The 15,101-nt window shown below is 41.4% G+C and overlaps 1 protein-coding gene across 2 annotated transcripts in view; it reads left to right on the top strand.

Annotated features, from left to right (window-relative positions):
• QRFPR (pyroglutamylated RFamide peptide receptor) overlaps window positions 1-13,942 on the top strand; it is a 52,686-nt gene extending 38,744 nt beyond the window's left edge. Inside the window, exons 2-7 of one of the 2 annotated variants that reach the window (XM_084860260.1) lie at window positions 1,017-1,175; window positions 3,315-3,376; window positions 4,784-5,019; window positions 7,090-7,117; window positions 12,602-12,660; window positions 12,767-13,942. In XM_084860260.1, the coding sequence (XP_084716386.1) occupies window positions 1,017-1,175; window positions 3,315-3,376; window positions 4,784-5,019; window positions 7,090-7,117; window positions 12,602-12,643 (527 nt within the window). In that variant the 3' untranslated portion in view covers window positions 12,644-12,660; window positions 12,767-13,942. Of the gene's footprint in view, window positions 1-1,016; window positions 1,176-3,314; window positions 3,377-4,783; window positions 5,020-7,089; window positions 7,188-12,601; window positions 12,661-12,766 lie in introns of both variants that reach the window. The other variant, XM_084860259.1, reaches the window with a different exon arrangement.
• Window positions 13,943-15,101: the final 1,159 nt, after the last annotated feature.

Raw genomic sequence — 15,101 nt, 5'->3', positions numbered from 1 at the left:
TTTGAAACTTTTGACACAGGAGGTATGGGGGGAGTTGGCGGTGAAGCCATCCCCTTTCTTCTCCTCGGTGCATTCATGTTTCTGTCAAACGGATCTTACAGGTCCTCAGATGTTGTTAATATTTCTTAAATCATCCCACAGGAGTTGTTGATATTTCTTGAAGCATATATTATTATGGAACACGTCAGCCCTGTTTTCTCCTATGAAATAGGAGTCTCATCACAGCTTTTTTGCATTAGTAAAGCTCTGGGGAGATAATCCTGGAATTCAGGCCCCCCACTATCTTGAGGGGGGTACTTTTCTCCAAGATGTTGTCCAGATTCCACCTTGCCTCCCCTTTAATTCCAGGGGGGAGATGAAAACGTTTTTCAACCTTTTAAAAAGCTGTTTGAGAAAGCTCCCACGGGAGAACCCGTGGGAAGCTGCCAGAGTGACATTGGTTCCAACCGGAAGTCCATCAGTGTTTACTCTTGACTAAAATGGTTGCTGGTAAGTTTTAAAGTTTTGATTCCGAAGTTTTAATTTTAGCTTCTATGGGCTCTATTGATCAAGGTATCTTTATAAAGTCTGGACAAAATCCAGCCAAAGTTAATTTAATTGATTTTGATGGTAAAATTCAGCATATGCTTCACTCTTTATCACATTGAAATCAGTGGGATCAGTGCTTAACTTTGGCTGGGTCATAACAGGTGTTGATTTGCGCACAATACAGAACAGACAGGCAGGCAAGATGGTATTAATATTTATAATAGAATATTTGTTCTATTGACCTCAATGTCAGGGACTCCAGGGCGTAAATACAGATCTCAGAACTGATGTTGACTGTTACTTCCTGTTAGAACAAACAAATGTGCCGTCAGTATGAATACAATATTGATTGTTTCAGTTCACTTCAGCTTACAAAATATATTTCAGAGACAGGGCACAAATGAAAAAATATTTCTTTCATTCTGTGGTACCAGTATGGATACTGAGGCTGTTGATGACTTAGATTTTTTTATTCCAATCCTTTTTAGGTGCCTTTGCCTGCAAGATGGTGCCATTTGTCCAATCCACTGCGATAGTTACTGAGATTCTTACAATGAGCTGCATTGCTGTAGAAAGACACAACGGGATTGTCCACCCTCTAAAAATGAAATGGCAGTACACCAACAGAAGGGCATACACAATGCTTGGTAAGGTCCTAGGCAATTCTGGTATATCACCAAACAGCATAAATAGGCAAGGCATCCTAAGGATAATAAAATGAAACCCCTGTACTTTATACATATACAAAATGTGGAGGAAGCACAAACAAAAATTAAGCCCAGGACTGTTGCCTCTAACAGCACCGTTTTATAATGAGGAAATTAGGGAAGACGCATTTCTTGGAGATACGACTTTGTGGGTACGATATGGATATTTGCAAATCAGTGATTGATTTAGAGATGGTGTTTTCAAATCATATCAGGATATTTGTGCCTAAATGCATTATAACCGTCCACAATTTTTCCATACCTCCATCTTAGGAATATCATGCATACTTTAATTATTAAACATGGGCCAATAAGAGAGGTTGCAGTGGTTGAAAAATTAATGTTAGAAAGTCATCCTAAATGTTTATCAAGTAGTATCTATAAACTGATTATGAATATGGATGCCTCTAGTTAACGCTTATCAAGCAAGATGGAACAGAGGGATTGGTTTTGATATTCCAATGGATATTTGGAAATGGCCATGGCAAAATGTCACATGTTATGTAACTAGCATCACCCTTAAGGAAGGCTTCTATAAGTTATTATTTAGATGGTACTTAACCCCAGCATTTCTTAATCACATTTACAGAATTATAAATAATCTTTGCTGAAGATGTAACAGCCAGAATGTGGACCTATTTCATATTTTCTTGCCCCAAAATTGAGAACTTGTCAATTCTTTTGACAAGAAATAATAAAAGAACTTGATTTGATCACGGGTTATAGATTACCACAACAGCAACTAGTATTATTGTTTGGATAAGTTAAAGATGTGGTCTTAGCTGAGGATATGGAAATGGTTCAGTATTTACTGTCAGCAGCTCAGTTAACTATATCTTGTAATTGGAAAAAAGCACAAGCCCAAACTTTAGATGAATGGCTGATCAAAATATGGAATATAGCGTCTATGGTAAAAATTACAAATTTGATCAGAGTGAGGGAGGACAAGCAGTCATATGATCCTTTTGTTGAAAAATTGACCTTTTTAATATATTGGTCTAATGAAGTGCAAGAAAGTGTCAATCCACATTCTTTATTAGGGGTATTATGAGGCTGTATAGACTGTACTTTATATCTGACAAGCAGCTGATTTTTTTATTTGTAAAATGGAATATGAATGATTTTTCATTTGCTGATTCTTTGTATGATTCAATACTTGTAATATTTGTAAAAATGTCTGTCTGGAAAATGAAATACAATTAAGAGTATGCAGAATAATAATTTTAAAAAGGCAAGATGTGTGTCTCACAATTAGCCCTACTTTTAACCATCTTCAGCATGCTTGCTAAATGTTAAAATACATGTTGTAGTGTTACTTCCCATTTGGACTACTGTAACATGCTCTATGTGGTGCTGCCTTTGAAAAGTGTTTGGAAACTTCAGCTGGGGAAGTTCCAGAATGCTGGGGCAAGTTGCTGATTGGGGGCTGTTACTGGGAGCACTTGACTCCTTTTTCACAACTGCTTCACTGGCTATTGCTCTGTTTCCAGGCACAATTCAAAGTGCTGGTTCTGACTTATGAAGCTCTACAAAACTCGAGACCAGGCTAGTTGAAAGACCACCTTCTCTGATACGAGCCTGCCCAGGTTCTAAGATCTTCGGGGGAGGCCTTCTCTCCGTCTCCCCACTATCAGAGGCACGCTTGGTGGAGATGTGAGAGAGGGCCTTCTCTATGGCGCTCCCAGGCTCTGGAACTCCCTGCTGAAGGAGGCTAGGTGGGCTCCCTCTTTGCTGCCCTTCCACCAGCAGGCAAATGTGTTTTTATTCAGGCAGGCCTTTGACATGTAAGCTGGTTTGCAGCTGATGGTCTTTAGCTGGTTAGATGCTGTCTGTTTCTTTTGCTGTGTTTTTAACTGATTTGTTTTATGTTTTAATTTATATGTATTTTACTCATTAGCTGCCTTGAGCGCCATTTTTGGTGGAACGCGGAATATCAGTTTAAGAAATTTAATACATGTCACCAGGCCCAAATGTTCTATATGGCCACATCACTAATTTAAACAAAAATGTTACTAGGTTACTTTAATTTCTGGTGTTGTTTTTCTTAAAAACCAACAACAACCCTTTCTTTATTTTCAGGCATAGTCTGGTTGCTGGCGGCTGTTGTTGGGTCACCTATGTGGCATGTACAGCGACTAGAGGTATGGTATGTTGTGTTATGCAATTATTCCTATGTAGACCAATGATTACATTGAGTATTTGTGTAGTCTGTGTTTTTCTTTCAGAAGACGAATATCATGTGCTATAGGAAACTGTACAAGGGTTAGACAATTCAAGTATTTGTAAAATATTTTAAAATAATCACCTTAGAACAGGTATTGTACACATACAACTGAGACCTCTGTCAGTTGAAGACAATATCCCATTGCTATAATCAGGCTTCATTGTAAGAACACAAAACAGATAATTATGAGACAACTGGATTTATAGAATGACCTTTAAAGATAATTTTCCTCTGACCTGCCACAGTATCTGGGTCAAACACTTGATTTAACTATGTCTGCTGCAATTTAGCTCTACTGTTTTTGGCCATAGAACAAAATGAGTTCACATAGTCCCTTTTAAGTTTACCTTGCTTTTGCCATAACTTTCCTTGTTGTTTCATTGAGCTTGTTGGCTCATGAAGCATTATATTCTGCTTTTCAGAAGCTGATTTAAGTCATGGTTTGGCTACTAGGCATTATGGAGTGTTTTTTTAAAAAACAAAACCCACTTTGCAATTTGTTATACTAGTTTAGTTTATAGCTCATTGGAAAAATACTGACATGTTATAAAAGCTGTGCATGTGTATTAACTTCTAGTAAGTAATTCTCTATCTTTCTTATAGTGAGATTCCCCCACCCCTCCCAAGTAAAAATGTTTTGAGTTTCTCCACTTTTCACAAAGACAGCAAAGGTGAATTGATTAATCTAGTTCCAAGGACACGCATGCAAATCAATGGAAAGGTTTGTTCCTGCTTTGCTCCTGGTTTGTTTGGGTAAACCAGGCATGGAGAGCTTAGAGTGAAGTCCAAGTTTGGGATTATGTTTTATTTCACCCAAATGAGCCAGAATTATAAACCAACAACAAACCCTGGTTTAAAGATGGCGTATGAATCCTGGCTTGTTTGGGTACAAAAAAACCAGGTTTGGATGTCACACTAAGCTGTCCATGCTTTGTTTGTTTACCCACTTGTAAGAGGAGCATAGTGGGACCAAATGGGCTGTGGGCTGCATGCGATAGCATGCAACTTGTTCACACTCTGGTTTAATAAGCTAGGATTCTTGGCGTAAAGTGTGGCTGGTGTTATCAGTGAAAGGATCTTGAGTAGCAACTCCAGGTTGGGAATCATCCCTCTGCCTGATACCCTAATGTGCGCTGGCTTAAATGGATCAGTGGTCTGAATTAATACAAGGCAGTTTGTATAGGTTCATCGGTATGATGAACTGTCTGCATGTCAGCATTTGCATATATTTAATTAAATATTTATGCATTTTTTTCTTACAGTCCATTGACAAAGGAACTACTCTTTTCTGTATTAAGTGTGACTTCCATTTAATTTGTTTCAGAATAAATATGACTTCCTTTATGAAAAAGAGTATGTTTGCTGCTTGGAAGAATGGGCAAGTCCTGTTCACCAGAAGATCTATGCTACTTTCATTTTGGTCATTCTCTTCCTTCTCCCACTGATGCTGATGCTCTTGCTCTACAGTAAGATTGGTTATGAGCTCTGGATTAAGAAAAGAGTTGGAGATGCTTCTGTTCTGCAAACCATTCATGGGAATGAAATGTCCAAAATATCACGGTGTGTACTGTCATTCTTTATTATTCTTAAATGTATTTAGCTTTATTTTATTGGCTTCTGTAAAGGACCTCTGGCCTCACTGAGTTTCTGGAATGTCTACGAGCATGTAGACAGGGTTATCTTTTCAACAGGGTATATTTAGGGCCAAATAAGATGTTAGAAACAGATGCTGTCTGTTACCTCTGTTTGTCCGGATGCTGCCAGACATAGCTTTAATCACACTGTCATCCGGCCTCATTCACAGTATTTTATGGTGGGTCCAGACGTCATCGTCTTCCACTCATAATCTTCCCATGTTTTCCCACCACTTCTTCCATCTTTTCTTCTTACCGCAGAAAAACCATTAAGGAAAAAAAAAAGACAGAACAGCTGCACAATGCCTTTTCATTGGTAGCTCTAGGAAGCACGTTCTGGCTCCCCAATTCAAATCTGCAGTTTCTATTGTTCCTTTTCCCACAGAAACCTGGATTATAGCTAAGGGTAGGGGAAGCTGCTCTTTTCTACCCCATTCAGAAGACTTGAGGAAGATCCAGCTATTGAGAGCAATTCAGCCAGTGATCTTGCCACTAAATATTAAGGAGGTTACATCAGCCCGCCTGGCTCTATTAACCCTGTCCTGTCCAACACCCAATGTCAAAATAATAACTTAACACTGTGATTACCTACAGCCATGGGAGATTAACAACATTTAAAAACCAAACTTAACAACAGGTTTTAAGAGTTTTAAATGTTGATGATATTAAACATCTCAGCACAATCATATTTTTTTAATTCTATACCACTTAGCCTCCCGCCCTGCTTTTGCATACCTTGGGTAACATTGGAATTGGTTTAATGCAGCTTCTTTCACTTGGACAGTTTTCCCCTACCTGGTGCCCTCCAGGTGTGTTGAACTGCAACGTCTGTCACCCCCAGACACACCATGGCTTCCAACATAAATGACTCGGGGTGATGGGAGTTGTACTCCAACACATCTCGAGGGCAGTCGGTTGGGATAAGCTCCACTTGGGTAATGTGTGAAGCCCCGCATGAGATGGGAGGAGCCTATGCTACAGTGTTGCTCCAGTTTCTAGGAAGTGGTGGCAACATCTTCTTTTTCTGATGGTAGCGGAAACTTTCTTGTTTTTTCTATTGTTTAATTCTGAAATACTATTTCTCATTGTAAAAGTAGACACATTCTGCTTAGACGTGTAGAGTGCAGGAAAGATGTAGTACAGGTCGGACTTTCTATTCCATTAACTGGAAAAGAGAGAGACCTGGTTTGCATGAGAAGACAAGCCCATTGGTTAAACAACCCACAGGCAGTCATGCACTAGTGGGAGAGAGCGGACGTGCTGCCTACACTCGGCCACTTCTGCTTTTACTCAGCAACCCATGGTTGGCTCCTTTGTAGGGTGCTTAACTTTGTGTTTGAACCCAGAGTGCTGGGTTGTTTAGGGGCTAAACAACCCAGCAGTTAACCTATGGTATATTGTTGGGTTAACCACTGTGTTGTTTAGCCCCTAAACTCAGCACTCTCAACACGCTAAGCAACTTACAAAGAAGCCGATCATGGGTTGCTGAGTAAAAATAGAAGTGGTTGTACTCTGCAGGCAGCGTGTCCACGCTCTCCCACTCTCTCCCAGTTGTGTAACCCATGGGCTGTCGTGTCATGTGAACCAGCCCATGGAGTACATATGGATGGGCTACCCCAGGTAAGCTCTCTTACCCTGTTGTGGTTTGATCATATATATCATCTGCCAAGTGGCAATGGAGGTTTTGCCACAGATCAGGTGCAAAGATGTAATAAAATATGAACCTATGAAGCTGCCTTGTGCTGAATTGGACCCATGGGTCATCTTGTCTAATCTTGTCTACTGTCACTGGCAGCAGCTTTCTATGGACTCAGGAAAGGTCTTCCCCACCATGTGCTGCTAATGAACATTTAGCTGAAGATGCCAAATTGGATACCTTCTGCATGTGCTTTTCTATTGACCTTTAGCCATTCCCCATCCATGTCATCTGTATCCCCTCCAGACCCTTATGTTTAGAAATTCTCAGTACAAGCACATTCTCTCTCTCTCCTTTCAGGAAGAAGAAACGAGCAATCATTATGATGGTAACTGTTGTGGTTTTGTTCGCCATTTGCTGGGCTCCTTTTCATGTAATGCACATGATAATAGAGTACAGTGAGTAGCTTGCCCTTCTGAAATTGTTGTGGTCAGGATTTTTATCAAACAAGGGAGGGGGAGGGGAAATCCTTAAAATGATACTGGAATACTGAATTGTATGAAATGCCTGATGTGTTTCTGTAAAGAATTTCTTCAGGAACACTGAAATATATAAAGGACTCGACCATAATACAGATAAGGAATGGGAGAGAAATTAGTTGTAATACAGCCCAACCTAATTTACACTTCCTGAACCTAATATACAAACTGGAATGCAATCACCCTCTGAGTTTTGAGATGGCAGATCTCCAGTCAAAAAAATGCATACAATAATGCATACATTAGGGAAAGTTGCATACAAAAAATATGTCCATTATGAAAAATATACAAAAAGGTAAATGTTCGGGCAAATTGCTTGCAACAAATGCATATATTAGGAGAAAATTTCCCTGTGTATGAAAATGGGTATGAATTTTCATGTGGACTTTAAAAAATTGTTGTGAACCACCCAGAGAGCTTCAACTATTGGGCAGTATAAAAATAAAATAAAATAAAATTAATAAATACATTTGCAAACTGAAACACAGATGGGATGGAACAAACTTGTACTTCAGTCAATGCAAACACTATAGAAAGGGAAACGTGTTTGTTCATCCTAGTTCTATACATAATAACAATAGAACAACTTGTGTTAAACTGTATTATACATAGAACATACTTTAAGTTAATACATTTTATCATATTGTAACATTCAGTTTCCTACTACTACTTTGTGGCTTTGCCTCTTGCTTGCTTGCTGCTTTCTGTTTTGTGCTGTCCCCTTTTGTTCCTTTCTTCCTGTGTAGTTTTTAGATTAGCAATCTCCTTGAATTACCAAAATTTCCACTTCGGTTTTGGTCCTTTTCATTTTGAATTACAGTGCACTCTCTCAGTTAAGCTTTGCTGTTAGGAGTAAATGAACAGATCACCGGAGTTCACTGTGGTCAAGAATTATGGAACTCTCTGAAAATGTGAATTATAGACACTGCCAACCACCTACCATTTGTACAGCTTGTACTCCAAAAAATTATCCAATTGATTGCAGCTGAAAAATCCTTAGTAAACTAAGCTTATGGTCTGGTTTGCATGTCACAAGAAGCCACCCTGGGTGAATTTCCCCACAGGATTTCTTGTTATCAGTGTTTTGAATATTCGAACTGGTCTGGGGCTATGCCATACCTTGTTGTTACATGTGAACCCATCAACAGTGGGTTGCTGGGGCAGTTAACAAGTCACCTGCAACCCCAAAATAGCCCATGGCTTCTGGGTAGGGATGGGCAGATCACTTATCCCATTCCGGGTGGTGGGGTGTCCGCAGGGTGGGGGAGGTGATCCGTTCCTCCCCCCCAGAATCCGTCCAGGCTGGGTCTGCTCCGCCTTGATCCTGCGGAGCCAGCCGCCAGCTCCACTTCGCTGTTGAATGTCAATATGGCCGGCAGCCATTGCCGTGCCGTATTTAGGGTAATCTACCAGCTTAATGGCCACAAATGGCACCCACTACCAAAATGGCCATTTGCATCTGGAGCCTGACTTACAGCAATACGGCACGGCAATGGCTGCTGGCCGTATTGACATTCGCCAGGGACGCGGCCGGCTCCACAGGATGAAGGCAGCAACGGATCTGACCTGGAAGGATTCCACGTGGAGGTGGAGCTGAGTGCTCCGTTCTGCCACGGGCCCCAATGGGGCCATATTCTTGGAATCCGGCCTTATTGGGGTCCGTGGCAGATTTCTCCCCCATCCCTACTTCTGGATGGCTTGTCAACTATCCCAGCAACCTGTCCTTGCCGGGTTTGCATGTAACAACAAGCTACAGCACGGTCCTGCCGTGGCTCAAATATTTAAAATGGTGGCAGCTGGCCTCAACAAGAAGCTCCACAGAGAAATTCACACACAGTGGCTTCTCATTACATGTGAACTGGGCCATGGGTTACCAAGGATTTTTTCAGCTGCAATCAGTTTTTGGTGAAAAGCGCTTGGATAATTTGTTAGAGTACAAGCTGTGTGAATGGTAGGTGGTTGATGGCATGGGGACTTCAATACACTTTCCCAGTTCTCAGATGTTCCACAATCCAGATCTGATTCACCTCATGGGGTTTTTTGCAAGAGGTTCCCAGAATGTCTTCAGATGTGACCGCTATGATTCTGCATCTCAAAGTTTGTGATGGATTTGGGGAAGGGGACAGGACTAAATTTGTATATGTGTTTTTGATGCTCTGTTTGACCACTTGTGTCATTGACAGGGGCGGGGGGTTGGACTCGATGGCCTTGTAGGCTCCTTCCAACCCTACTATTCTATGATTCAGTGACAGAATGAAGAAGGACAATATAAAAGGAATAAAATGCCACATTTACTTTGTAATCTATCTCTCTGTCCCTTTTTGAACAAAGACATCTGAATTTCAATATAATCCAGTAGGACATCATTGGATTTTCCCAATGCAGGACCATTTTAAGATCAGGCACAGTCACTACCCCTGGGAGCTTCTGTGCCAAGATAACAACAGAATGATCAGACAGTTTGGTGGAAGCGATGTGGTTAACATAACACATACCATAAATAAGATCTATGGCCATGTAAAAATGGTCCCTTTTCTTAGTCTGTTTATGGATATATTGGGAGAGGCGGAAATATGTCAACATCAACATATGTGGGGGCGGGGAGCTATTTGAGAGGCTTCTGCCATATGTGTGTGCCAGATACCGGGCAGAAATTGTCATAGTGAATGAAGATGGTTTATAGAAACAGTCTTTCAAGGTAGGATTGTTCCTCCTGACTAATGGAACATTCATGTACTGCTGGCATTTAAATTCCTTATGACAAATGCAAAGCAATTTGAAACTTTTAGCAACCAGTGCCTAATCATCATTCTTGCAAATTCCTGCTCCTGCGCTAGTTAATCAGTAAAAACTGTCTGAGTCTCTACAACTACAAAATCTATTCACATTTCTTAGAAGATTAACAGTGTAATTCTATACATGTCTAGTTAGACGTAAGCCCTATTGAATTTAGTGGGGCTTACCGCTAGGAACATGAGTATAGGACTGGGGCCAAGTCAGCAAGATGCTTGTGGCTCTTTATTATTCAGTATTCACAAGATGCCTGTCACTATGATGGATAGGAGTGGTCAGAAAAGGACACGTATATTGCAGATTCCTTTATGGTGATTTCCTTAGTGAAGACAGCCATCCAGGATCAACAGGGAAGTCCCGCCCACCCATCATCACAGTCTTGCCCAAAATGCAGTTCTCTCATTTTTCCCATATTAGTGGATGGGATCAGTGGTGTAGTGGAGGCAGGGTTCGCAGGGACGCAGCCCCGGCACTTTTTCATTAGCAGGAACTCTGATGTCATCTGCCACCCCCTCAGAATTCCCTGTTCCCTCTGAGCTTAGCTGCAATCCTCAATGTAGCTGTGGAGGGAATGAATATGGAATATATTGTTCCATGTTGGAATGCAAAGTATTTGGGATGACTTGATCTGGAATGGGCAATTAAGACCTACTCGCTTTACTAAAGACATGCTTCTGGTGGAGATGAAAACTCCTAGAACTGCTTTGTTGATATGGATCGACACAGCTGCCTGAAATTTTTGGACTGCCCTTGGAGACAGTCACAATGAGCTCCTGCATTTCCGAATTTATCACGGCACCACTGTGTGTGTGTGTGTGTGTGTGTGTGTGTGTGTGTAGTTTAATCCAGCTGGGTGTGTGGATGTTTCTGTTGGACAGGGGAGATATAATGAAGGAGCTTAGGGAAGGCTAATGGGTAATGTTGGGGTGCTAAGGGGCTGTTTAAGGGGGCTGTTTAAATGAGAAGGGATCTGTCCATGAGGGCTGAGTTGAGAGGGTAAAGCTTCCATAGAGTATCATATCTTGAAAACCTAAAATGTTTGTGTTTGAGGGAATGAGTGAGTGAAAAAGATCTTAACACCCCTGCATATTTTTCTCAGACGTCTGGTTGAAATACCCCTGCCTTACTCTCAGCTGCACTGTTTTTGGATCCTAGGTGAAGGCTGTATATCTTACAGGGTTGTATAATCTTAGAAGGGGGCGTGGCTGTGAGGGGGCGTGGCTGTGACTGTCACGAAGGGACCCTGCACTTCTGAATTTGCCACTACACTACTGGGTGGGATATTCTTAAGTACACAGGTGATGTGAAGGCTAAATAAGGGGAAGACCCATAGCTCAGTGACAGAGCACTTGCTTTGCACACAGAAAGTACAGGTTCAATCCCTGGCATCTCCAGTTTAAAGGATCAGATAGCAGAGGACAGGAAAGACCTCATCCAGTGACCCTGAGGAGCTGCTACCAGTCAGAGTAGACAATGCCAGACTAGTTGGACAAATAGTCTGGCCTGTTGCAAGGTTGCTTCCTGTGTTCCTATGATAAATCTGCCCTGGTGATGTCAGTTTATTGGTTTTGCTCTACCCCGGATATCTTGCTGGGTGCAGCTCATTCACATTGTAGCATAGTACTTAACAAGAACCACTGAGAATCAAGCTTACTTCTATCTACATAGCTGTAGCCTTGGTTCCATTTCTTAGTTTCAGTTGTGATGCTAGCATGTGACAAAGATGTCCATGTCCATACCTTTCCATGTTGCTTAACACTTGCATTTATGTAGAACTAGTCCAGTGGGTGGTTGGGGCAGGGGTTATAATCTATACAGCTTGGGACCAGGTTATTTTAAGGATCACCTTCTCCCATGTGATCCTGTCTGGTTATTAAGATCACCTTTCAAGGCCCTACTTCAAGTGAAGGGAGTGGAGACCTCTGAGGAGGCCTTTTCAGCCATGGCACCTGGCTGTGGAACACACTTCCTGGTGCCAAGTGTGATGCCTTCTTGGCACCAGATGAAGATGGCCTGGTTCACACATCACAACAACTGAGAGAGGGAACAAGCATGCTGGTTCTCACCACCTGGTCATTCCCGCTCCAGAGCTAAACAGCCCCATCCCTGGGTTTTTGATAGTGATTGTAAACCAGATATTCTGAGTCGGGGGAGAGTTAACCAGAGTAGTAACCTATGGTTTATCCCTACAACTGAGCTAGCTAGAACAGTAGCTACCTCAGTTGTAAGGCTGAGCCACTACATGTGTTCAGCACAAGTTATTTAGTGTATATTATGTATGCAGCATCTCTAGTTTTAATAGTATGGTTCTTCCTTAGTGAATTTCCTGAACATATATTTATACTCCTTTGACTACATTTGCTAGCAATCTGGTTTTGGATAAAATTAGCACTGGTTTTCTGGTTCAGATGGATAATTGAAACCAAGAAGTTATTAATACTTTACATGGTGCTGAACAGGATGCCACAAAGCTGTAAGTATGGATAAATAATGCCTAGCTTTGCAAAGGTAGTTTTTAACATTTATGTTCCTCTCTCTAGGTAATTTTGAAAGGGAGTATGATGATGTCACCATTAAGATGATCTTTGGTATAGTTCAGGTAATTGGGTTTTCCAATTCCATTTGCAACCCCATCGTCTATGCCTTTATGAATGAGAACTTCAAGAAAAACTTCCTCTCTTCTATTTGCTTTTGTATTATAAAAGAAAACCTGTCCCCATCCAGGCGACGTGGAAACTTGGGAATTACGATGATACAGCACAAGGAAGGCATTTGTAGGAGAGATCTGGTCTCCTTGGAAGAGAACAGAAGAGAAGCATTCAGTGAAGGAAACATCGAAGTAAAATTCTGTGATCAGCCCTTTGCCGAAAAGAACTCCAAGATGCATCTTGCTCTCTTTACATCTCAACCCGCTGGGCAGGCTTCACTGGGATGCTAACATAATGGGTACTTCTTTGGCTTCATTACGGGGTATTTCCTTTTCTTCTGACATTTGAAAATGGTTGAACCTTATCCTAGTCCTGGTCAGTCCAGAGGCTCTTCCAGTTTCCAGTTCAGCCTGTTGACGTCAAGGACGTCATTTGGAGGTGTATCCTCAAGAACTGGATTTCAGTGAGGAGATCAATGGCATCAGTCTGATCCTGAGAATGAGCTAAGAACTCATTCAGCCAACTCTTCCACATCTCTTACACTCACCATAATATAAGTGTTGATTTCTACTGCTGGGGAATGGAGTAGCCATTTTCTTCCTTCCTCAACCTCCTTCCTCCATCCATTTGAAAAGCTTCCTGTGTGGATCCACATCACACTTCTTCGATTTCGTTTTTTATGTGTTCTCCAGTTTAAGAACAAAAGTCTGCTCTGCTAGGCAAATCAACTGCCTTTGACTTAGATAAACTTGAAGATGCTTGGAGAGACAGGTTCTTAATTGAGAGGCAACCCCAATAATAATGTTTGAGGGCTCTTTGCACATATTAAGAATAGAGCATTGTAAACACGTTGTACTAATTTAGATTTTGCCTAAAGTCAAGTTCTACCATTTTCTAGATTTTCACAGCAATGTACTGGTTTAATGCTGTATTCTGTCACTCTTGACTTTACACCAGTGTTCTTTTTGAGTTTGTCTCTCCAAAGCCTGACTTACAGTGGAAGATTTTGTTAACGTTTTGTAGGCTTGCATGCAGTTTTGTTAAAGGAAATCTATTTTTTGTGTAATATGTACACAATATGCCTTGAAATAACTGGCCAAATAGAAACACAAACATTACAACAGGAATAACTTATGCATTGTATTGCTGCCCATCAGTGTACAATGGCAATGTTTTCAGCAAAGTTGTAATGATGAATGCAGTTCAAATACTGGATCATGTATTTTCTAACACAAACACTGATGTGTGTGTTTTTTGGCTAAAATTATTATTTAATCAATTTCTTATCACTGATGTCCTGATAATAACGAGGCCCAAAAAACACTTGTACAGTACTCTATACAGTATGACCACCTTATCCTCAACCTGGTGTCCTCAAGATATTTTGGACTACAACTCCAAATACCCCAGCCGGCATGGCCATTGTTTAGCAATGATGGAAGTTGTAGTCCAAAGCATCTAAAGGGCACCAGGGTGGGGACAGCTGCAGTATTTTTTAAAAATTAATTTCTATATATAGAATTGTAATAAAGGAAGCAGCCTTGAAGTCATTCTGTTGCTTAAGAGAAGGTGAAGGTGCCTTGATTTCAGCGGCACTGCCATGAATAAACATGTGTAGGATTGTACGGTTCATGTCTTAAGGATGGATGAAAGTCCCTTACCTGGTCCCGCAGCTGTTTTCGGTGGGGGGGGAGGCGCTCCGTTTCTCCCCCTGAAATTCTTGGCCGGGGGGGAGGCGCCCTGCCCCTCCCGGCCGAAATTCAAGCCGGGGGGGAGGCGCCCCATCCCTCCCCACCGAAATTCTGGCCGGGGGGGAGCGCCCCGTCTCCCCAGCCACGAAATAAAGAAGTAAATTGTAAAAAAAAAAAAAAGTGATAGGCTACGTAACGATTTACGTAGCCTATCACAGCTAGATTTTCAAAGTCAGCCGTGATAGGCTATGTAAATCTTTATGTAGCCTATTACAGCTGACTTTGAAAAAAAAAAAAAAAGCACATACGCAAATGGCGGCGTCCATGGGCACCGCCATTTGTGTTCCTTATTTGGGCATGGGTAGTCTACGTAAAGATTTACATAGACTACGGTGTTGCCCTTATTTTAAAATAAGCGTTGCCCTTATTTTCGCCGTAGTCTATGTAAATCTTTACGCAGGCTACCCATGCCCAAATAAGGAACGCAAATGGCGGCGCCCATGGGCGTCGCCATTTGCGTATGAGCTTTTTTTTTTTTTTTAAAGTCAGCCGTGATAGGCTACGTAAAGATTTACGTAGCCTATCACGGCTGACTTTGAAAATCTAGCCGTGATAGGCTACGTAAATCATTACGTAGCCTATCACTTTTTTTTCTTTTTTTTTTACTTCACTGGGAAATGGCGGCGGCAGCAGCCAGTCGG

This window comes from Heloderma suspectum, chromosome 5, assembly GCF_057233095.1.
Source record: "Heloderma suspectum isolate Gila_16-S chromosome 5, 16-S_ref, whole genome shotgun sequence".
NCBI lineage: Eukaryota > Metazoa > Chordata > Lepidosauria > Squamata > Helodermatidae > Heloderma > Heloderma suspectum.
Note: the sequence above shows the minus strand (reverse complement) of the source record. Positions and strands in the feature narration are given on the sequence as shown.